At 48.2% G+C, this 25,148-nt stretch overlaps 1 protein-coding gene across 2 annotated transcripts in view; it reads right to left on the reverse strand.

Moving 5' to 3' along the window:
• Positions 1–25,148, reverse strand: part of PHLPP2 (PH domain and leucine rich repeat protein phosphatase 2) — a 1,504,106-nt gene that overhangs the window by 1,037,918 nt on the left and 441,040 nt on the right. For both annotated transcript variants that reach the window (XM_069635467.1, XM_069635468.1), the window contains exon 5: positions 15,405–15,530. In XM_069635467.1, coding sequence (XP_069491568.1) covers positions 15,405–15,530 — 126 coding nt within the window. The remainder of the gene's footprint in view (positions 1–15,404; positions 15,531–25,148) is intronic.

Consider the following 25,148-nt stretch of genomic DNA (forward strand, 5'->3'; position numbering starts at 1 on the left):
TTTGGTACCAACGATAAGGGGGTTATCAAGGCATCCCAGTGACCCATAGATAGAATACAGGGTGACACCCTACCATTGTGAGGGGCTGGTACTTATTTTGATCATCCGTGCATCCCCAATATTAACACAGAAACACTCTACCCCCAACTTGCCCATCCTTAACATTCCTTTATTCTTCAAGGGGTCTGTCTAAGGGAACTTTAAAATAACTTTTGAATCTGTAGTCCTTGAGACTTAGCATTTATATTACTCTTTTCATAATGTCAACCATTTGATTGGACTGGTTTATTTTTATCTTAATAATCTTTTTGATGTGCAATGTCTAGTTTTAATATGATGTGTTTAATTTTTGTGTAAGTGACTATCTCCATTGCTATCCTCATTACACAGATCATCACAGAATGCACATTGTTGGGCTTCATGGTGCTAATAATCCTTTCACACCAGATGAGAAAAATCTCCATTTATGTTTACTAAATAACAGAGTTTATGGCTAAAATATAAGGTCTGGCAACCAATCAAGATGTCTTTGTACAATGATAAAATATGCAAGCATTCACACAGCCAACAGCTTCAGCTTTTGAACTGGCACTAGATAGACATTTGCCAGGAATTGCCTTCAAATGTCCAAACACCCACACCATTTGCCAGCTGTTGCCACTGTAAGGAAGTCATTGTATCGAGCAGCAGATACAGACACAATGGAAACACATTTCAAAAACCTTTATTTACACTTTTTATTGGCATGGTAGAGTTCGTAACTGGCCCTAACTTTAAAATGGAAGTAATCTCGACCATTAAACAATAACAAATACGTCCAAGTCAGTCTGGCCAAAAATAAAAAGACCTATACTAAACAAACCTAACCTTGCCCTCCTTCTCAGAATAACAAATGTGTTAGGGAATACAAAATTAAAATAGTGTCTCAAAAGGAAATGCCAGAATGGCTTCAGCACCAGCTGCCTTCCCCAGGTTCAACCCCACATGGTCTAGAGTGTCTCTCAAAAAACAAAGGATGGGTGGATGGCACAGTTCTGTCAGTCCTGTACACTTTGGCTTACTGGTACAGTTCAACAGTTCAATTTTAGGCTTTCAGCTTCCAGTAGTTCAATCACTTCTTTAGGCTTCACCCGCATTGCCATCAATACTCAGTTCATATATTCTCAATATCTCACAATTATTTTGCACAGGCTTCCCTCTGCCGGACTCGAGCTGGTCTTTTTTCACTTCATCGCACAATTTCTCACACAGCACAGGCTTCCCTCTATCGGGCTAGAGCCGGTCTCTCCTTTGTGGGGGTTGCCTTCCCCACATTTTATCTCATACATGTTTTCACTGTCGAAGACTTTTGTGGCTGCAAGGAATCTACATAGACCTCTGCATGACCACTTTGACCTCTCTTTCAACAATCCTTCATTTCACAATCAATAACATCTTGAGGTACCAATACTCCTTGGTACTTAAGATTCTCACTCTCTTTAGTCTGTCCTCTTGGCCTTTTCAAAGGTTCATGTGTAATATCAATAGTTCTTATTCTCTTAGTCTTTTCCAAAGTACATATTCAACACCAATTGACTCTTGGTACTTGTAGTTCTTATTTGTAGTTCTTATTCTCTTTCACTTGGCTTCTTGGCCTTTTTCCAACATTCTTATATTTTAATTTCGCCCTCTTGGCATATTTCACAGTTTACAAAATGTCACTTTTCTCTAACTTTCTTTCCTTATTGCAGTTTCCTTTGATCTCTGCTTGCAAGATCTTTCAAAATGTATAAGATTTCACAGAGTCTTCCGAAGGTGCGACTTCTTCTCGCAGGACCACTCTGCAACTTTGTATCCTTGTCTGCCAACAATTGTTCTCTTCATTCACATTTTATCAGCGAATAATAACCTTCAACCTTCAACTTTCAAATAACAGTCACTTTCCCTTTCACATCAACCAGACGTTTGCTTGCCTTGATAAATCACCGGCTATGCTAATGAGCTTCTTTAATCTTTTTCCTGAAGCTCAAGGCCTTTAGCAACACCTCTTCTGATCCTCCCCATCTCTGCTGTTAACCCGGGAGGGTCGCGGGCCGCTTTCTGGCATCCTGAAGGTTTCTTTCCTTTGCTTGCTCGGCTTTGCTCTTGGAATGCTAACGGCCTCCCGAAAGCATGGAAATCTTGCCTGGCTTTCTCTTTATCCTCTCAATTGTCGATTAGCCCGTTGGCCTCCACCTTCCACAGATGGTTCGCATCAGCCTTAGAAAAGCTGTTCCTTCTCGTACCCAGCCTCGCTGCCATTGTGCCTGTGCGTGCCACCTTCTATCTTCACAGGGAGTGTTAATAAGTGGCAGGTGTACATTGTAAGAGCTACGTGCCTGACTTTGCCTGGCCCCATTACAGGCACAGGGCCAATGCAAGTCATCTAACCTCTTCCTTGGTGCAGACCTTTTGTCACAACTAAGTGGGGAGGAATTATGGAAGGTGTAGTTTCCCATAAAATCAGCAGGTATAGGGGTTAAATGGGATGTGGGAAAAGGGGGATGCCATGTCTCACCATTGGGTGCTTCTCCCCCACTCCAGAAGGACCACCTACCCAGGTGATCCTCCCTCGCTTGTCCACCCCCTCGGTCAGGATCCAAAAGCGATGGCCTTTCCCTGGCCATCTGAGTACGGGATCCCCGGGAACTAAGTTGTGAAACACACTCTGGTTTTTCACACCACCTTAGTGTGAAGTAGTAACCTAATTTCCCATTTATTGCCATGTTATGCCCAGGTAGTAATATCATATGGCATATCATGTGGCAAGTATTGCTATCATATACCAGGCACTGCAATCACATGCTCAGATACTAACACCATTGGCAGCTATTTACATTAAAACTCAAGTATTCAAACCATTATTATCGGAATGATGTAGTGAGCACTTATGTGCATCACAATGTGTGCTCTTTCCTGCAGAACAAATGCCACCATTTAATGTAGCGTTGACCCTCACTTCCTCATTAATAGGCTCACTCGACACACCATTACTGCATATTTAAAAGATTGCTGCAGAAGCATAGCTCTCCGGAACTTGCTATAATAGATGGCCAACTTATCTTTTGGAAATACTATAAGAATTTGTTTTGGGGGGGGCGTGGCTGGGCGCCGAGCGGCACAGATGTAAAAGTGCAAGCTCCGCTATGACCCCATCTTAAATCCAGTTATCTGTTAAAATTATCCTGCAAGATCCCCATTGCACACTGGAGGGTGTCCGGAGTTGGCGGCAACCTCTGGCAGAGCAGATTCAGCAGTGAGCGGGCCCAGGAAACATGTCTGGAGGGGGAGGTGGCGGTGACCACAACAGTGCTGGGTGGCGCCGCCATCTTGGAGGAACTGCAGACCGAGGCGCACGAGAGAGAGGGAGAGCAGGGCCCTGCTAAGGCAGAGACAAAGGTCGGCATGTCGGCTGTGGACTGCCGGATGACGCTGGAGATTGGCAGCTCTGCGACACTTCGGTAGCGGGTGTGGAGGAGTGGCAGATCCAAGCCGCTAATGTGGGAGAGCAGCTGAATGGATGCCAGCAACGGAGGTCTCCCTGTTGAAGGCGGCCATCCGAAAGGTAAGCGACAGTCACCGAAGTGGAGTAAATAGTGGGCCAACAGAGGACACATTGGCGATGCTGGAAAGGCAAGTGAAGGCCTTGATTGTAGCAACTAGGACCCTGGAGGACTGAGCAGAGGATGGGGAGGGTTGATCGAGGCATTGCAACATGTAAATCCTGGGGATGGCTGACGGGGAAAAAGGGCACTGCAACGAGATCTTTGTGGAAAAGCTAATCACGGACACAATGGCCATCAAAGAGCTATCCAAATGGATTTCCATAGAGTGTGCCCACAGGGTCCCTGGTAGGACTCCTCCCAGGGCAATCATAGCCAAGTTCTTCACCTTCAGGGACAGGGACTTGGTATTTTAGGCCGCAAGGAGGAGGTGCTCATACATGGTCAGGGGCCAGAATCCTTCTATTCCCTGACTTTACACAGAAGGTCCAGAGACAGCAGAGGTCATACGAGGCAGTCAAGAGTCGGCTGTGGGAGATGCAGCTTAAATACACAATGTTCTACCCTGCTAGACTAAAGGGTTTGGACCAAGACAAGTCGCTCTTTTTCACCAGGCTAGAGGAGGATTGGGAGTGGCTTGAGGCGAGGAAAGGCTCTGGCAGACAGAAGGAGCGAGGAAGTCAGCCAACCCGCATGACAGGAGGGGTGACTGGAGGGCCCTCCTGGTGCTCGGACACAGGACAGAGTTCTACAGGGAGGGTCATGGTGAACCGTGACAGCACTCTGCCCTTGACAGAAGCAGTACAGGATCCCGAAGGTGGTCAGTAGGATGGGCCGTACCGGAGTGCTTCGGCAGAAGGCTGATTGCGGGGGGCGGTGGGGGATATCAGTTTGCACAGGTTGCTGGCCATGGGTCATGGCTAGGGGAGGGAAGGAAAGGCCTTGTAAACATGAAGGAGCTTCTTGGGTGGTTGGAGGGACAATATGTCCAGAAAGGGAGTGGGGTGACAGAGAGGAACTTGGGGATGGGGGCGGGGGGGAATTCCGCCATTAGTTGTGGGGATAAAGGGTCGAAGCTTGACCTTAAGGTATAAAGGAAGTAAGGAAGGCAGAATGGGGGAGACAGTAATGAAATACATGTCATGGAAACTGAATGAGCTGGGGGATAAGATTAAAAGAGGTGCAGTGTTTCAGTTTCTAAAGAGGCACAGCCCGGGGGTAGTAATTCTGCACGAAATGCATTTACAAGCGAACAACTGCAACTTTTTTGGGAGGAGTCTATACCTTAGGGTCTTTCATGCAGGCCACGGGAGGGGTTCGAGAGGAGTGGTGATCCCGATTAAAAAGTCAGTGAGATGGGAACCCACACGGGTGGTGGTGGATGGGGGTGGAGGGTGGTATTTTTGTGTCAGAAGGTAAGATGGATACAGAGAGGGTCACCTTGATCAATGTGTATGCGTACCCTCTGGGGAAGGATGAATTAATGAGAGAAGTGAGAGAGGAGATTGTGGAGGCGGAGGTGCTGATGATTGCTGGCGACTTCAATGATACAATGTATAATGAGGAAGACCGTCACACCAGGGCAATAGTGCACAGCAGCACAGCCACAAAGTTGCAGGAAAGGCTCGGGTGCTGGGGTTGAGGGATGTCTGGAGGGACAAACATCGGGGAGGGAGGAGCTTTACATTCACTCAGGGGTGCATGGATCTCTGCCGCGCATTGACTATTTCTTTACGACCTGGGAAGGTGCTTGCAGGGTCAAGATGGTGGAGTATCTCCCAAGGGGGCTTTCTGACCACTCTCCGCTAGTAATTGAATGGAGAGTGGGTAACAAAAAGCAACAAGCAATGTGGTGGCTCAAGGCATACCATCTGCTGGAGCCTGCACTGGGGGTCGCCCTGGGCGAGGCTACAGAGAGCTACTTTTCGGAAAACAGGGGATCAGTAGAGAATGCAGTGATACTTTGGGAGGCTTACAGGGTGGTAATTCGGGGCATGGCCATGGGGCAGGTCAGAAAAAGGGAAAGGGAGAGATCTAGGGTGGTGGTGGTAGCGGAGCATAAGGTTAGTGAACTTGAGGAGAGACTCAGGAGGGAGGATACAGAGGGATTGAGTGTGGAGCTGAGGAGGGTGCAGGACAGGCTACAGACTCTGGCTTTGGACACGGCGAAGCATGCGAGTTGGCTGACGATGGGCAAGGTGTATGAACAGGGGGATAAAAGATAAAAGAGGGTAAATGCTAGCATGGTTAGCCAAGCAGAAAGAGCAGGATAGCGAGGTTGCGGGGGTAAGGGATGAGCTGGGGGTCCTCAGGGTGCAGGACCAAGAGATTGCGGATGTTTTTGATGAGTATTACGCCGCGGTTTATGCTGAACCGCTGGAGCACGAGAGTTGTGGAAGATTCTGGCGGAAAAAGTGAGCAGCCACATACTCAATATGCTGCAGGAATGTAGAGAGGCGGGTCAATTGCTTGCTGATTTGCGGGCCTCCACAATCACAGTAATCCACAAGAGCAGGAGGGTAAAGAACGGTGCGACTCATGTCGCCCAGTTTCCCTGCTCAACTGGGAGGTCAACATTTTGGCAAAGGCTTTGGCGAACAGACTGCTCGGGGTGCTTCCACAGTTGGTACACCAGGACCAGAACAGCTTAATGCGAACGGCTTAATGCCGGGTAGGGCGACTGCAGTGGCTGTTCAACGTGGTCTCCTCGGCGGAGGGAAGGGGGGAGAGCAAGGAGGCGATACTGTCACTGAACCCATACAAGGCCTTTTACACAGTGGAGTGGGTTTTTTGTGGGGGTGGTTTTGAAAAGGATGGGATTCGGGACACGGTTCATTTCCCCGAGTCAAGCTGCTGTAGGATTTCCCTCTGGCATGGTTAAGGGTGAATGGTTATCTTTCGGTCCCTTTGCCCTAAAACGGGGCACAAGAATGGGATGCCCCCTCGCTCCCTTTTTGTTCAAGCTGGTAAGCCAACCTTTGGCAGAGGCAGTGCAACCCGACAGGGTGTTCAGGGGCATTGAGGGACCAGAGGGCCGGGAGGACAGGATCTCTTAATTCAAGGGTACGGTACCATGAGTGGACTGAAGGTTAATTTGGGGGAGTCAAAGTACTGTGTTCTTCAGGGGGAAGTGGAGGGGTATGAGCCATGGGGGGAGCTACAGCCATCGGCGCAACCCTTTAAATACCTTGGGGTAGTCGGAACTCGATCAAGGCAGGCTTCTTCCGGCTGAACTGGGAACCAGTGGTGAAAGGCTTCCTGAGGACGTGTAGAGGTGGGCAAATCTCTGGCTCTCTCTGTTGCGCAGAGTAGAGCTATTCAAGAGGATACCCTTCCCAAAATTCCTCTGTATACTTAAGGTCTCACCATATGAGATACCAAAAGGTGAATTTGACAGGGTGAATAAAGGATGGAGGCGTCTGCTGTGGGGCTCAGGGACCCAAAGGGTAGCACTGGACACGTTACAAAATTCAACGTGGGAGGGGGTGTGAACCTCCCCAACTTACAGAGATACTTTTGGGGGAAATCAAATTGGAGGCTGCCAATGATTGGGCCTTCCTGGAGGAGGGGGACCCAGCGATCGAGAGGGAGAGGGGAGCCAATGGGGAGTGGGAGATTGATCGGATTTTATATGGGGGAAAATTTAACAGGGACTTCACACAGCAAGTGAGACTGGTGGACAAGGTATGGCACACTTTGATGGGAAAAACATGAGCCGGTAGCAAGCTGGCACTGGACCAACCCCTTTGGGGAAACGGGCTGCTCCCACAAATGAAGGAGGTGGGCTATGTAATTCAGGAGGGGGCTGAGAAATCATTTGAGGAGCTATGAATGGGTCACAGGGTGGCACCCAGTATGCAGCTCCTGCATGCATTCGGAGCGCACTTACGGATTGGGGCACAACTGCTGCAGGATTCTCCAATATTGAGAAGGGAGGCGGTCGAAAGGTTGGAAAGGCGACCAATCTCGGCGATGTATAATTGGCTTGGCAGTACATCGTCTAAGCTCCTGATGAAACTGAGGGCAGCATGGAAGAGGGATCTGGAGAAGTTGGAGGGAGGGGACTGGGAATGCGTGCACAAAGCGACAAAGGGCTTGACTATTGACTCCGAGCTGCGATCCATACACTACAAGATCCTACACAGGATGTATTACAGTCCCCAAAGGCTGTTTAAGATGGGCAGGAGAGAGAACCAGATGTGCCCCGAGAGGAGGTGGGGACATTTATACATGTGGTTTGGTTATGCCCTATAATAGGGTGTATGTGGAGGGAGGTGATAGACGTTTTGAATACACTTGTAGAAGAGGAGTTGGATTTAAATCCCAAATTGTGTGTGTTGGGGGTATGGAGCGACACAGCGTTAACAGCAAATGAGAGGTGCAGAGTGGGGCTGGCATTGGCATTGGTGAAGAGGTGCATCACAATGAGGTGGGGAGGAGAGAGAGAGGGTGCGTGGTACAGGGTAAAAATGGGTGTAGGGCACTAGAGTAGGGAGTTTTGGGGATGGGGAAGTTTCGGGGGTGGGGGGGGGGGGTGAGCTGGACTGTTGACCAGAATGATGACTGTGATACATTGCCTGATATAGTCTGGCATGGTTTTGTTTTGCTTTCGTGTTATTTGTTAAACCAAATAAAAATGAGTTATGAAAAAAATAAAGAATGTTATTCTCCAGCAATGAAATTGATAGAAAAAATTCTACACATGCCCACTCTGCTCTTGTACGTTCTAAAAATAAATGAGTAGACACTTGTAATCCCATGTTGCCCTTGCTGCGCAGCAGGTGGCCCCCTCTCACCAGTGGGGGGCCCTGCTCAGGCTGAGCACTGCTGGGAGAAGCTTGAGGACTGACCTTTCCAACATGGCTGTTGCCCATCCGAAAAGCAGAAGTGCTGCTCGGCCTTTCTAATCCCAGGCATGGGGCATTCTGTTGCTAGGCCATAGTCAGGGGGATAGGGTGGAGGTGGAGTTGGAGTGCACAGCAAAGGGAGGCATGGGTACATCTATTACCTCTTTGCCGATAATGTGCTCCACTGCACTCTGCCTTGCTGGAGGACGGCTTACGTACTCGCTGTGTGACCATGTGAGTAACTCCTACTCTCCCTTACGCTCTTATCAGTGATCCCTTAATACCTTGCTTGCCACTTCTGCCTCACTCACCTACCCATGCCCCTTTCCAGGGTCAGAATCCCCTAATCCCTTCCCCAATGCCCCCCCTCTCCTCCTATTGTAGCATATGTGTCGCTTTTCTCCCATTCTACAGGCTTGCAGGGACACCTTCCCCCCACCCCTCCCTGATCTCTTTCGATCCATTGTGGACTCCTTACCATGGACACAGTGAGACTTCATACATTAACACGCTCTACTGTCTCTTCTCTTCTGCTCTGTCCCTTCTCCCAGCTTTCACTTGCTGTTGGGTGTCTTTGGTGGCCTCTACCCTTAAGACCAGTCTCCCTCCTCAACTGTATTAGAGATGATGAACCTGCTCGCTGTGTAGTGCACATCGGATATTTCCTTTTTTCCCATAATCTGCCACCTACTGAAGAGTGCGCCCACAACTTGTCGGTATACTTAAGGGGTTACTGAATGGAAGGCTAAGTGGCTCGAGTCGTTCACACTACTGGAGGGCTTTTTTCTGAAGTCCCTGTCTTTTCTTGCTCATGTTAACTGGGAATCCTATCTGATGCGCTCAATAAGCACATTACTTCCTATTTAGAAATGTTTAGAGCTGCTCGCTGTTAGCCTGCTTCTTCAGGGCCCTTTCCTTTCTCTCTTGGAACAATATACTGGGAGGCGCAATAGATGCAAACTTTGGTGAGTTGGTAGAACTCCCCATGCTGATATCGGAGGGGGCTGAGCCTCCAGGGGCGGAATTGGTCTGGCCGCCACCCGATGTGCCTCCCAGAGGGTGAAGGAGTCCCCCAGGCTTGCCAAAAAGTGTCACTTCTTTGCTTAAGCTGAAGCAAACTGGTTTAATGCTAAGTATGTGCAAGCTTCATTTAACTGCTCCCTGGCTGTGACTGAAAATCAGTGTGAAATTGATTTTGTGTCCCAGGGTTCAAAAACCTCAAATCCTTAACATGAGTATCATATAAAGAACTCTGATTGCACTGTTCAGTCAGTGCAGATGTCACACAGGAAAAACACCCGAAAATGCTCTGCACTTGCTAATACAGAAGTGGAGTATAATGGTTTGGAACTTTCTGATCATCACATTGTTTGGACATTGTATTGTAGACTAGGGAGCCCCTAGAGGGGTAGAGACTTCTCAGTTTAGGTTTGAACTTTATGCTTTTGGGGAATGTCACTCAAGGTGTGGGTCAATGGAGAAGTATCCCACATTGAGAAATATCCCTGACAAAAGGTATTAGGAACTTCTTACCATTCATAAGGATTTTCTTAGTTCCTATAGGCGCTGGTCTCTATACCTTGCAAGCCTGAACACCAAATAAAGTACACATTTATTGACACATCTGTTGCTGTCACTTGTATCACTGCCCAACCTCCCTACAAACCTTACTTATGGAGTAGGCTGTGCGACATCTGCCAATTGGACATATATTTCGGAGAGTTACACTCTTAGGGGGTATCTAATCATCCATGCCATCTCACCCCTTTGCTGAGGACTGTTTGTGCTTTTTTGCTTTTGTATTTGCTCTACATGCTGGTAAAGTGTCCATTATCTGTTTACTCCAGCTATACTGCTCATGGGTGACCGGAACATTTGGTCGTATTACCCCTCAAACACCACCCTAATCTCCTTCATGAACTATACAAAATGTGTGAATCTCGCACTCCCTGACAATGCCAACTCCTGTTTCTTTCTCTCTTTTCTTTTTCTCTCAGACTCCAGAGCAACCCCACATCCATGGCAGTTCAACATCTAACCCTGGCCACATTCTTTAGAGGCATCATGAAGTCTCCCTTTACAGCAGAAATACCTGCATAACCACAGGAATGACCGTACTCAGCCTTGAAGGAACGAAAGCTGTAATAGCATGGGAAATTCTACTGTGGGGTAGGTTGGGAGGGTGATGAGGAATACGTGGGAGGAACATCCAGTCGAAAGAACGTTACCAGGGGTAAATAACTTGTTCTTCGAATGGATTGTGTCCTCCCACATATTCCTCAAAGCGAACACCCTGACCAAGGGAAGATTCCCAGCAATAATGCTTTGTGAACTTGTGGATAGTAGACCATGTTGCCGCTTCACAAATATTTTTTATTGGGACACCCCTTTGCAGGGCTGTAGAGATAGCCATGCATCTGGTGGAATGGACCCTTAATCCTTCTGCAGGATCCTTCCCTGCCAACCTGTAGCATTCTGAAACGGCCAGAATGATCCATCTGGACAAGATCTGCTTAGACACTGCTTGACCTAATTTGTGGCCCGTATAGCTGATGCACAGCTGGTCAACAATACAGAGTTTTGGGATTCTAGATATATGAGCGTCCAACCTATGTAGTCTATCCACCTCCTTGCCAGGATGAAGGGGAGCGGGGGAGGCGGTAATAAACAAGGCAGAACACTTTTTTTTCCTATGTGGAAATAAAATTAATTTTGGTAAAAATAAAGGTTTGACCCTTAGAACAACTCTATCCATGTGGAAGATAGTAAAGGGTGGCTTGGACGAAAGTGCCTGTAACTCGCTCACTCTACGGGCTGATGTTAGAGGTACCAATAGAATGGTTTTAAAGGTTAACAACCTTAAGGGACATGAATGTAAAGGTTCAAAAGGTGCACACATTAGACATTTTAGAACCAAATTAAGATCTCAAATTGGAATCTGGAACGGAGATGGGGGGAACCCATTGGTGATCCCCTTTATAAATGGTGTCACCAGTGGAATTTTGAAGTATGAACATTCCTCTGATGAGCGCTTAAAGATGGACAGCGCCGCCAAATATCCTTTAATAGTACCAGTCTGGAGCCCCAGATAGGCTAAAAGTAGCAGAAAGGAGAAAACATCCAGTGTTTTACATAGAAAAGGATCTACATTCCTTTCTTAGCAACAGTTGCAGAATTTATTACAACGGCGCAAAGACTTTGTTGCTGGCCTTCTGGCCGAAAGCAAAATCTCCATTATGTCATCCGGGAGGTCCCAATCATTGTACCTCAGCCTTTCAGAAACCAAGCGTGAAGGTTCAGTGTTTTGACCTCTGGATGGAGAACCCCGACCCTCCTCGCGCGAGAGAAAGTCCTCTCTTTGTGGAAGACGTATTGGAGGGCAGATGGCCATGTCCAGAAGGTCCGGGTACTACGTCCTCCTGGCCCAATCCGGGGCAATTAGGATCATGTGTTTCCCGAACTTTCTCAACCTCCTGATCACATGAGGAATGGCGAGGACTGGAGGAAACGTGTACAGGAGTGGAAATTCCCAGTCCACGACAAACGCATCTCCTAGAGCTCGTCTTGGGGGAAATTCCCTGGAGCAATACAGTTCACACTTCTGTTTGACACCGGTTACGAACAGATCCACGTGAGGGGTTCTCCAAAGGGTAAAAATCTCTTGAAGGACTTCCTAAACTAGTTCCCACTCTTGGGAAACTGTGCTCTGCCTGCTCAGAGCATCCGCCACCGGGTTGTCCTCTCCGGCTAGGTGAACTACTGATAGAGAGATTCCTTCTTGTAATGCCCAGCACCAGAGCAGCATTGCCTCTCTGCTCAGTGGTAGTGACCCTACACCTCCTCTCTTGTTGAGGTAGTACATGGCCACTGTGTTGTCCGTCATTATCAGGACATTATTTCCCCGTACAGAGGGCAGGAAGGCCCTCGGTGCTAGCCTGGCTGCCCTAAGCTCCAAAAGATTGATATGTAGTTTGGACTCTAATGGAGACCAACGGCCGCTGACTGTTAGATCGTTGGTCTGGGCTCCCCACCCCGTGAGTAAGGCGTCTGTCACTACTGTTATCTCCAGCCATGGTTGCCAAAAGAGTTCTCCCTTCAGAATGTTGTCCTTGCAGGCCCACCACAGAAGATCTGATGCGACCCTTCTTGGAACCTGAAGTATGTCTGACATTTTTCCTGAGAACTGGGACCATTGAGTTCTCAGAGCCCATTGAAGGGATCTCATTCTCAGGTGGGCCCCTGGCACCAGAAAATGCTGGATGCCATAAGGCTGAGCAACCTCAAAAATTCGAAGGCCGGGAGACACTGGGCACTTTCAAATTTGGTGACCATCTGTAGAATGTCTTGAGCCCTCAACTCGGGTGGTGAGCTCTTTCCCAAGGATGTATCCAGAACAACTCAGATGAATTGGAGTTTCTGAGAAGGTGTCATATGGGACTTCTTGTAATTGAGGGAGGAGCCCAGTCTGTGAAGGGAGCGGCAGGTGACGTTGAGATGATCTAGGACTTGTTCGGGAGAATGCACCCTGATCCGCCAATCGTCCAGGTAGGCGTGGACTTGAATTTCCCCTCTACTGAGACTCGCTGCCACTACCGCCATCAGTTTGGTAAAAACCATCGGGCGGAGGTCAGCCCAAATGGCAAAACTCGAAATTGATCATGAGAACCGCCAACTGCGAACCTCAGGTATTTTCTGTGCTTGAGATGGATTGGCACATGAAAATAAGCATCCTGAAGGTCCAATGACGCCATCCAATCGTGGAGTTGGAGGGCCTGAAGGATCTGAGAAAGGGTGACCATCTTGAACTTGTCCTTCCTGAGGAACTTGTTCAAGTATCTCAAGTCCAAGATGGGTCTCAGTCCTCCGTCCTTCTTGGGCATTAGAAAATAAGGGGAATACCAACCCTCGTTCCTCTCCGCTACAGGCACTGGTTCTATCGCGCCTTTCTCTAGCAGGGTTAAAATCGCCTGCACAAGGAGGGTATCCGGAATCCTCAAAGAGTGGTTCCCCGGTGGATTGCTCTGAGGTTTCGTAATAAAAGGAAGGCAGTAACTGTGGGCTACGGTTACAAGAAACCTAGAGGATTTAAGTTGGTCTTCCAGGAAGGGGTAATTGAACAGGTACATTTGTATGACTACCTGCGCATTAGAGTTATGGTGTCCTGTAGTTGGGGTATGCAGTTGGACAACGCGACGGTCACTCTGTCTAGGCTAGGTATAGTGATGCTCTCACAAGGTTTACTGCTGAGCATGGTAATGGGGCGGTCCATGTCTACCTGGAGGCATATAAGGCTGAGGCGAGACAGGCCCCAATTTATGGGACAGAGTTGTGAGGGCAGAAGAAAATAAATACATAAAGAACATCTTGGGACCGCCCTCCTCTATGCCTAATCTACCATTCCAATTAAAAACAGGCATGCAGGGTATTGAATCTTTCCATCAGTTCCGCCCCGTATTTTTCTGAGTTCGGCTGTGGTCGTATGAGAGTCTGGGCAAATACAGAGAAGCACTGGTGGATGTATTCTCACAGACAGAGGGCACATCTTTAGAGTGGGCTGTACATTTCGTAAATGCCTGGGTGATTTAGACCTTGGTGAATATTTGTCCAATCCTAATGTTATTTCTATTCAATCAAAAGCTGTGATTATGGCTGCAGTTCTGGACAAGACCCAGAGTGACGTTTCTTGTAAAATAGCTGGTCTTCGGCTTTGGTACGTTATATTAGCATCAAAACTACAGAGTGTCTCGAGGATTACCTCGATTACATTAACCCGAAATATGAAAGATCTTTGTTTATTAAAATGCGCTTTGGGATCGTGACTATAGTGGCCTTCAGCTATAAATGGCACAACATTGCATCTCCTGTGTGTCCCTTGTGTTATCGAGGAGAGGAGGGCCCCGATTCATTTTTTAATGCTGTGCCATGACACATTGCCACAGAGGAAGCGATTTTTTATTTTTGTGTCGCAGCTGCCGTACGACAAGTGACGCTGTGACAATTTGTCTTTAATTCCGTAGATATCGATGCAGTGTATACTACCAACAAATTTCTTACATGGGCATGGAGAGTAAGAATGAAGAGGTTACCAGTGAATTCTTTACTGTTATCCTGATATGTTATTGCAAATTCTATTTTAGATTTTAATCCACAATTTAAGGTTGTTATACCATGCTTTTTTAATCAAATGTTTATTTTATATGGCTGCTTTTATGACTCTTTGTTGAAATAAAGCGTTTCTGAACTGAACTGTTACTATTTTCTGCTAACTCATACTGATTATTCCCCCTAAAAATAGGCCTTTATTTTAAATGGGATCTTGAAATCCCAACTTTTCATAAAAGAAATACATGTATGCATATTCAAGAAATGACTTGTGAAAGGCATTTCTGTTAAATCTGAGAGTGGAGAATATATTTCTCTCAAATGACCCTAAACAGTTTATACGTTGAACTCTTTCTTAGAGAAACTAGGATTGTAATTAAAGTTGCTTCTAAGATCCACTTTCTCAGTGCATGCTATAAAGTACAGTAAACTGATCAGCAGAAGGAAGTCTAAAAACATCATTACCTCTCCAACTCGTATACTGTGGTTGCATAACACGAAAAGGTGTTTGCACACTTTCAACGAAGCCACACTCATTTTATGCCCACATCTCAAAAATAGAACACAGAACCTTTGCCCTCAATAGCTCTCACCCAACCACATTCCTTAGAGCAGACTTTGTATTGCTAACGTGAAGAATGTGCAGACTATTTTGTATCACCCAGTCAGTCTACACCCCTCTGAAGTTCACAGTAGCAGAAACACAGTCTTTATAAAACAAACCAATAATCCAGAATTACTTGTTAAGCTTTCTGCAAAGAACACAGAGTAACCAGAGAGGGAAATCCACAGATATTTTCAAGGTACATTAAATTCTTTAACTTCAAGTGCTTCAGCAGGACAGAACTCAAATCGGGAGGTTTCTACGGATCCCAGTGAGCCCCAATCTTCCACTGGAGGCTTTCCTAAGCAAACTCTGGGGTTTCAAAATTACCTTGGATGCTTGACGGTGCCACCTCTGGTAATCTGCAAAGGATTCAAAACAGACATGATAGGTCTGAGCTTGTGCTCCAGCTGAGCTAAAAGAAAGGCAATGTTGTCTGCGCTTTACCTCTTCAACCTGTAGAGGAAAGCAAACAAGAGCATTATGTTAATTTTTTTGTACACAAAATACTTCAATTCAAGCCCTTATTCTTCAAAATGCATGTATACAGATTGTCAAGAGCAGGGAGCAACAGAGCAATCAACGAAATAACAGATTAATTCTGCAGTTTCATGGAGCAGAAGAACATTCTGAACTGAACATGAGTGTGGCCGATTAGCCGTAGACTTTCCTTTTTCTCAAAGGTAATAATCACTCCCAAAAACTAATTTTCACCTAATCGTTTGGTCAGTAATCAGCATGATGGCATAGTAAGGTTTAGATGGGATTGTAGAATGGATTATGACTCGAGGAGAGATCACTACGCAAATTAATTGGGTAAGAGGGTTCAACTAAAGTTTGAAGTGCTCTGATCTAAGATCCAGCAGTGCAAAGATCATCCTGTGAGGAAGTCCCCTGCCTTATTCTAGGGACAACTACTGAGGTGGCCGAATGGGGCCAGAGACTTCCCCCCAGTTAGTGGATGATGGACTCAGGAGCGGTATGTGCAGGATCCCTTGGTCATCATTACATAGGGCCTCATCGGGAGTTGGGCTGTAGCCCTTAAATGCAGCTGTAACGGTATTACAGCCGCATTTAAGGGCTGGACCTATCACGAGTTGGGCGCTAAATTGGCTGTTTTACCTCCAGCCTTTCTCTGTAGGTGAAAATCCCCTGTTTTCGGCTGTATTACCGCCGGCTGTATTAGCCCGCATAATTAGCGCTGAAAATACCCCATTGAATCCAATGGACCCAGTTGGGAATGGGGATTTACCGTTAACACCCAACTCGTGATCCGGCGGTAATACAGCCGGACCGGTCGGTGCTAGGGCTATTACAGTCGGCGGTATTACAGCCGGGAATACAGCCCAACTCGTGATGAGGCCCTTAGTCCGTTATCAATGGGAAAAGGACAGTCAGGTGCTGAATAAAGATACAACTGGCCTTTTCACAGTATTAGTAGAGGACCAGCAGCATCATGCAAGGAAAAACCCTCAAAGGCAGGCTTAGCCTTGATTATGACTCACATCTTCATGCCACCCATTCTGGGCCCTCCATTACCACCACCGTCATGGCAGAGGCTCACCAAAGCATGGAAAGTAGAGGGCGTATAAACCCTTTGCAGCAGATCACTCAATCAACATATTCCTCAACCACCCACACACTGTAGCAAGGACTGCGTTGCCGGCAACTGCTGCCTGAGCTACAACCTGCAGCTCCGAAGAGGACCGGCAAGAAGGTAATATAAAGACCAAAGGCAACCACATTGTACCATCTAAGCACCTGTATTGGGAGGAAAGCCTATTTTGCCCTACCTGCCACCAAAACTGGCAAAATTCTGGTGCAGTGTTCTTCCGGGACGCATGATTTTTCAGTGAAACTCACACTATAGCAGCCCATAGTGGTACATATGAGTTTCTATTTTGTATTAATTGTGCAGTTATTTATTTTGAACATCATAGTGCTTCAACAAGATGCAATGTGCATATTTTATTTTTTATTTATTGTGTTATAGTCAAAAGACTTTTCATAAATACATAACACTTATGCGACAACAAAGGAGAAAGAAAGACACAAACAAGAGAAACAAAACATGTGAACAAACAAAGGCTCATAATTTGTCATATCATTATACATACAAATATCATTCCCCCAATACATTCTAAGCCTCCAACAGAGCCAACCAATGTTATGGAGTGCATAGAACAGAGGAAAAAGAAATTAAAAGAAAAACACACACATTTTTTTAAACAGGTATGAAGACTCATTATTCCCATAATTAATGATTTGACTTGTGTCTTCTCAAACAATATAAAAATCTTCATTACATTTTTTTTTCACATTAATTTTTATTAGGCATTTGAGATTTTCCAATAACCATAACAAAACACAGTTCAATAGCACTGATAAGAACAGAATCAAAGAACCCCCTACCCAGACACCACCCAAACCCTCTCCCACCTCCCCCACCCCCTGCTCACACCCAACCATATCCGGAGGAACAATGGAGAGAACGACATCACTTAAAATCAGGACCAATTAGACAGTCATTGCTGGCACAACGGGCTCAATTAGTCAAAGGGAGGTCAAAAAAAATTCTAAGAGAGCACTGCACGTGCTAACCGTTACTGAGGGTTTTCGTACTTCAACGTCTCATAGATTCACATTCTTCATGAAGCAGAACTACCATCCAGTCTTGCAAGAAAGAGTTCATGGTGTCGTGGGTGAGTGCCGAGAGTTTTTCATATAAAGATCACCCAAAGTTTTTCTAGCCAGTCAGCTTTGGAAGGCATCACAGAACTTTTCCACTTCTGGGCCAAGGCAAGTCTCCCCGCACGCAGCATGGCCTGAACCACTCATGGCAGAGCTGCCTCTTCCAAGTCAGGAGTCGAAACACCAAAGAGGAGCACAAGGGGCCGCAAGGGCAGGTCTGCCCCAGTAATCTCTTTAATCCAACTCAAGAGTTCTGACCAGTATAGCTGGGCAGCTGAACATCCCCACCAGAGATGAAACCAGGACCCTCGTTGACCACAATCCCTCGGGCAGAGCGGAGAGGACCCCGAATACATTTTGCAAGCCTCTCTGGTGAGAAGTGCCACGCATGAAGCATCTTGAAATTATGTTCCATTGCCGCTGTATACAGGGATCCCGAGAAAAGGGCCTTAAAAATGGTCGAACAAGAAGCCTCATCTATTTCACCACCAACCCAACCCTCCCACTACTTCTTAAAGGCCTGTCTAGGTTCCACATCAGCTGTGATCAAAGCATTATACATTTTAGAAAGGGAGCCCTTTCTACATTTGGACTCAATTATCACTCTCTCCAGGGGAGTGGGGGGAAGGGTTAGGTCACCAACCCACTGGGGATCAATCATAATACCTTTTACTCCTATATAGTCAAAAATGGAGATCGAGGGAGCACCCAGAGATTCCACTAAACTATCATAATCTATGAAAACACCCTGCCGGAAAAGCTGAGCAGCACACTCCAACCCCACCATCCGACCAACTCGGAGTCCCTCGGAAATTCCTCTTCCCCAATTCGAAGGAGGGTGCCCACACCGAGGGCAGTGGGGAGGGCCAGGAAGAGAGGGACTCATTTTCCTTATCCTTTTTCCACAGGGACCACAACACAGACAATGGGATGAGCTCTTACTGCCCTCGGGAGGTGAGTCCCAACTGCCCAAAGAAGAACTCTCACTTTTCTAGGGTGGGCATGAACGTCTTCAATATAAGACCAGTAAGTTCTCATTTCATCTCTCGAGTGTTCCAGGAATACCCTTAACTGAGCCGCTTTGTGGTAACATCGGAAATCTGGCAGACCAAAGCCCCCAAACGTTCGAGGGAGAGTTAGGGTATCGTGTTTGACCCTCGGCTTCTTACCCCTCCAGATAAAGGGGAGCACCTCCGACCGAAGAGTTTTAAAAAATGACTCCGGGATGGGGACAGGGAGAGAGGAGAACAGGTAAAGCAGGCGCGGAAGTACGTTCATCTTGATCGTCACCATGCGGCCGAACCAAGTGTCAAGGGAGCCCAACGACGAAGATCTGCGACAATCTTCACAAGGACCGGAGGGAAATTAAGTTCAAAGAGCTTAGACAAGTTCCTCGGGATCCAAACACCCAAGTATAGCGTAGCCTCCCTCTCAACTCTAATACCTTCCCGAAAGGCCCTCCCCTCCGCCTCCAAGTCTGCGATGCCCATGGGCATCAGACACGATTTTGTACGGTTAATTTTCAACCCGGAGAAGGAACCAAAAGCCCTGAAAAGATTTAAGAGTTCAGGAAGAGATTGCTGAAGGTTAGATACATAAACCAGCAGGTCATCAGCAAAAAGCGAAAGTTTAAAATCCATATCGCCACACTTGACCCCTGTTATACCTCAGTGTTCTCTGACTGCTATAGCTAGCGGCTCCATCGCCAGCGCGTAAAGCAGGGGTGAGATCGGACAGCCTTGCCGAGTTCTCGGGAGAGGAAGAAGGGAGACGAGGTCGCACCATTAACTGCCACTCTTGCCGACAGGCCATTGTACAGAGCTGCTATCCATTTACAGAATCTAGCCCCCAGACCCATTTTCGCTAGGACCTTGCTCAGGTAGGGCCACTCAACCCGGTCAAAGGCTTTTTCCGAGTCCAATGACAACCGATAAGCCTCTTCCCCTGTAAGGGCCACTTCATGCATCAAACAGAGCGACTTCCTGATGTTGTCGCCTCCTTCCCTCCCCGGGATAAACCCCACTTGGTCACCATGCACTGGAGTCGGGAGGAGAACCGCTAACCTGTTCGCCAAAAGCTTGGCCAAAATCTTCACATCTGTGTTAAGCAAGGAGATGGGACGGTACGATTGACAACTTCTCGGGTCCTTCCTATCCTTAGGGATTACTACAATGCGGGCTGAAAGCATAGATGGAGGGAGGTGGCCTGTTTCCAGAACGCTATTGAACAATCTGGCCAAAAAAGGGGCCAGGGCGCAACAAAATGTTTTATAAAAAAAGATTGTGAACCCATCATCCCCCGGGGCAGTACCTGCTTTCATAGCACCTATAGTATCCATCACCTCCTGGGGTGAGATGGGATTCTCCAGGGGGGCTACTTTATCGGGGGGAAGGGAAGGAATTGGCAACGCCGCCAAAAAAATCGTCTATGTCCGTTCTATCTCCTTCATACTGAGACCTGTATAGATCCTCGTAATACCTCCGGAATTCCTCTGCTATCCCCGAATCTTCCTGACAGATCACCCCATCAGGGAGGGAAAGCGCGTCTACTCGCCTACTCACCCTGAGCTCGCGTAGCCTCCATGCTAGGATTTTGTCTGCTTTTTCACCCTTTTCCATGTACTTTTGCTTAAGGAAGGCCAGCTTCCTTTCAGTTTGGCCCATCAGAAGAGCAGCTAGCTTCGCCTTAAGTTGCTGGAGTTCGGCCCACTTCCTCGGAAAGACCTGTGATTTCAATTTGCCCCTGGGCTGAATAGCCTCGATTTTATCCCTGAGAAGCTTTTCCTCTCTACCTCTCTCACGCTTCTTCGCTGCCCCCAACCCAATAAGGACACCCCTGATCGTTGCCTTGAAGGCTTCCCAGACCCCCTCCAGGCCTACTTGCCCATTATCATTGAACTCAAAAAAACTCCCCAATAGCGGTGAGGACAGACTGAGCCAGCTCCTTGTCTTTCAACAGGAGGTCATTGCAGGTCCACCGCCTCGGCCCTGGGACTACCAGAGGAATCCCCAATTGAACCCTAACCATGTCATGATCAGTCCAGGGAGTCACCTCCACCTGAACTTCAGAGATCCTGTCATAAAGCCCCTTATCAACAAGAATATAATCAATTCTAGAGAATGATGAATGGGGTTTCGAGAAAAAAGTAAATAACGGGTCGGGGCCCTCCCGAGCCGAGTGGGAATCTCTGAGTCCCAGCTCGTCATTGGTGCTCTGGAAAGAGGCCGCGAGGCACCTCTGCAGTTGGGAGTCCGCGACTGGCTGATTGGGCAACCTGTCTTTCAAGTGGTCAAGGGCCATATTAAAGTCTCCACCCACCACTAACGCTCCTTCCGCAAAAGTAATAATTTTGAGCTTCATCTATCTCCGACCAGAATCGGTCTTGAGCTTCATTCGGAGCATAAATGGAGATCAAGGTTAGCTTGGTTCCTCTACAATCCCCCTTAACCATTACAAAACTGCCCTCTGGGTCACTAACCTGGGTTTGAGGAGAAAAGTGGGCCTTCTGGAAGATCACTATCGCCACCCCTCTCTTCTTGACCTGGGAGGAAGCAAGGTAAACTTTTTGAATTGACCTTGCCCTCAATGCGGGCTCTACTGCCCTCACTCAGTGGGTCTCCTGGAGGAACAAAATGTCAAGACTCAACCTAGTAAATTCCTTCGCCACCAATGACCTTTTATAAGGAGAGTTAAGGCCTTGCGTGTTCAACGAGCCCAGCGCCAGCGGAAAATCACATTCACCCATTTAGAAAACAAGGTCTAGAGATTGGCCCCTGGATATTCAAACTGTCTAAAGAAACATTGTCAAAAGACTCACCAATAAATCCCCCCAGGACATGCAACTAGAGAAACAAGAAACTCCCCAAACCAATGGAGACCAAAACCATCCCCGTAACCCCCTGAAAACACATCCCAAGATACCCCCACCCCCCATTTTACGGGGCGCCTGGCGTAACAGTGACATCTAACTGCCACAACACCATGCTACCGTTAGCAGCCTCCACCAGGGCCGCCTATAGCATGAAAACCACCACACGATTCTGAGCCCCCCTGCTCCCAAAACACAAACACAGAACCACCACAACCCCCATTTGCCCCCATATTTTCATTGGTTGCTGAGACCCCCCACCTTGGGGAACTGTATTAACAAGAACACCCCACGAATACCCTGGGGCCCAGGACCCCCACTTAGGTTTTAATATATCCCGGGAGGACTTTAAATCGCCATATAAAGGACAACAAACCCTATCTGGTTAAGAGGCTGGCTGCCCCGGAGAAGGCGGAGTCACTCTTCTAAATTTTCTGTGACCCCGGACACGACGCCTCTCCACAAATCAGGAAGGTTCCCGGCGGCCAGAGCTCTCTCCAGATCCATCTGCTTTACCAGTACCCAAGGCAGAGTCTCCCAGAAGTTCACCGGACACTCTCTGTATGTCAGCTTCCGTGACGAGGGAGTATTTATAACCATCGAGTTCAAATGCGAGAGAAAATGGATGGCCCCATCTGTACCTCACTCCTTTAGACTGCAACCATTTCGTCAAGGGGCCACATAGTCTCTGGCGCGCCAGAGTAAGTGCTGAAAGATCCTTGTAGATCATTATTTTAGAGGACTCCCAGTCAATATGGCCTTTTTTCCGTGCTAGATCCAGGATTTTGGCCTTCTCGGTGAAGTAGCGGAATTTCACAAGAACTGATCTTGGATCACCTGCACGACCTCCCGCTCTGTGAGCTCTATCGATTGTCGGCTCACTAGTGTTGCCTCCATCAAAGAGTTTATTAATGATTGCCTTAACAGCTCTCATGATGAACACTTGTGTCTCCCCATCCTGTTCCGGGATGCCTAGAAATCGCAGATTAGAGCGCCGCTCCCTATTTTCCAGGTCATCCAGCTTCAGGGAGACCTTCTCCTCTCGTCTCTCCAGCTCTGCTAGGCGCATGTCGAACTGTGTTTCGAAGAGGTCTGTTGAAGTTTGATTGGCCTCTAAGGCTTGGACCCGATCATCAACGGCATCTACCTTCTTGTCAAGGGAGTCAAGTCTTTTGCTGATATCTGCCCTAAAGCCACGTATCTCCTCCAGCAGCGCAATCATGCTCCGATTCATTGATTGCGCCTCCATAGGGTCTGACTGGAGCGCCGGCCGCGACCCGGTTCTTTCCGTCATTTGATCAGGGGAGCGTTGGAACTTCCTTAAGGATTGAGACCAGTCCATCAGAGAAGGGGAAGAGGGGCCCAAAGGGCGGCGACTCAGAGCAGATGAAGGATGGACAGGCCTAGGGAGAGTGGCAGATCGGACAGGTTTCCGGGAGCCCTTTGTCGCTCATATTTTGCTAAATTCTTGCAACGGCTCGAGCTCAAGGTCAGGACCCCTAATATTCACTCTCCAGTTCCCAGTCAGATAGCTCCACCAGCAGAGCCGGATGGCCAGTTGAATCCCACGGAGAAAACCGTCGTTGGGGCCTGGAGAGGACCCTCGCAGGGTTACCTCAGAAGAGGGAATACGGGAGTGCGAAAACTCTCCTTGCGCCAGATGGGGAAAGTCACCACGCCAAACCACAGGAGGGGGCAGAGAAAAGGAGAAAGGGCTCTCAGACAGGCAAATACCACCGGGGGTGCCCTCACCCCTCACAGACTTCGCCCCACAGGGACAGCTCCAGTTATGCACAAAAGGGACATTTCTCAGGCTGTGGGCCAGTCCAATGGCGTACCCTCAGCCCCCCAGAGCACTAATTTACACACCTGGAGGGCGGGCGCCACTACTTCCAGGGCAGGTAGGGCACAGTGATCTAGCGACGCTGTGTCCGGGGATAAGACACCCGTCAAGAGGCCCTCTTCTGGCCCCCCCAGCTCCACTGCAAGAAATGCCAGCAGGCCGGAGCGGACCTGGCGCACACCGCTGCAGCGCTTTCCCCACTCCACGGCACACCGGGGAAGCTGCAGGCAACCAGCAGGGGGGGGGGGGCGGCAATCACCGTGGCTCGCCGACGTTCGAGCCTATGGAGAGCGGTGCCACGTCCAGGCCGAGGAGAATGAAAGCACCCACCGAGGCCGTTCGGGAGCAGTCACTGCGGGGGGAGGACGCTGAAGGTCCCGAGAATCGCGGGTCAGCCCAGGCCCCTCCGGTGTTCCTCACCCCCGACCCGGGACGCCGGCCCCACTTCAACCGAGGGGGGGGGCTCCTCCACTAGGATCGAAGATGCAACTGCTGCCCCTCCCCCACCGGTCACTGGGGAGCCCGCCACAGAGCAGCTTGGCGAGGACAGCTTCCTCCCAGGTCCCACTCGCCACCAAGGCGGGACCATTCACCGCGATGGCAGCACCTCTAAACGTCAGGAAAGTGCACAACCCGTGCGCGGGGGTGTCAGCAGGCCACAGAGGGGGTCATGGATCCGTTGCCGACATGCAGGGGGGGCACAGATCTCATGAAAAGGCGTCCCGAGGTGGAGACTGACTGAGGAGCGTCAGCACATCTCGGCGCCCCCTGGTGGCTCCCCCTTCATTCAAATTTTGTAAAGCCTAAAACTTTTAAAAATCTTAATACCTCCAGTACCATACTTAATTCGTACCCTGAGGCCAATCCCTCCCAAATTTGCAGGGATGTGAGCCACTCCTCGTGCAACACAAAATGAGAAAAGTGCTTTACTCGAAGGCTTTGGATCGCACTACATTCAATGAGAATGTGCCTCAGGGATTGCACTTGTTGAGCTACATAGGGTACACCCAGGGGCCCCCTGCACCCCTTTAGTTCTTGGCTGGATCCCCCTTATATCCCCGGTTGGTATAACATTAATCCTAAACCTTAGGAATTCTGTTCTCCACCTGGAGTTTTGAGCCCGGGAGAAATAATCCCAGAAAGTGCCTCTAGACTTATCCTAAATTGAATGCGAGGCGGCGATAAGTGAGGAACGCTTTGTGTCTGCAGTACAGGCCCAATCGTGGTGCAGTATTGCTTCTTAACACCCACTGGGTTTACCATTACGTTCTCCCTTGGCCTATTGATATTGATTAAAGTCCTATTCACAATTTCCTGCAAATGGATCAGCAAGCAAGGTGCCCCCAGCTGTAGATGAAGGGCTAGGTCTTCATACAGAGATTTCCTCTCTGGTACTAATATGTGCCTGTATTGTTGGATAAGTCTGCAATTCAAGTGGGCCATCAGGGATGTTAAACCCAACTCGTAGCGCAGACTGGCCATTGAAAGCAATTGTGGAGGGTTCAGAGCTCTTTTCCAGACCAGGAGCAGGGATCTATCTCCAGACGGTATAAGAGTTGAGGAATTTCTTTACTACTATAGATTCGGATCAGAGGAGTATGGAAAACCTACAGTACCGTGCACTCAGTCTCTACATTTGGGAACAGAGCTTGTCTGCCATTCAATCCAATCT

Source organism: Ambystoma mexicanum, chromosome 1q (assembly GCF_040938575.1).
Source record: "Ambystoma mexicanum isolate Mex_15411 chromosome 1q, UKY_AmexF1_1, whole genome shotgun sequence".
Classification (NCBI taxonomy): domain Eukaryota; kingdom Metazoa; phylum Chordata; class Amphibia; order Caudata; family Ambystomatidae; genus Ambystoma; species Ambystoma mexicanum.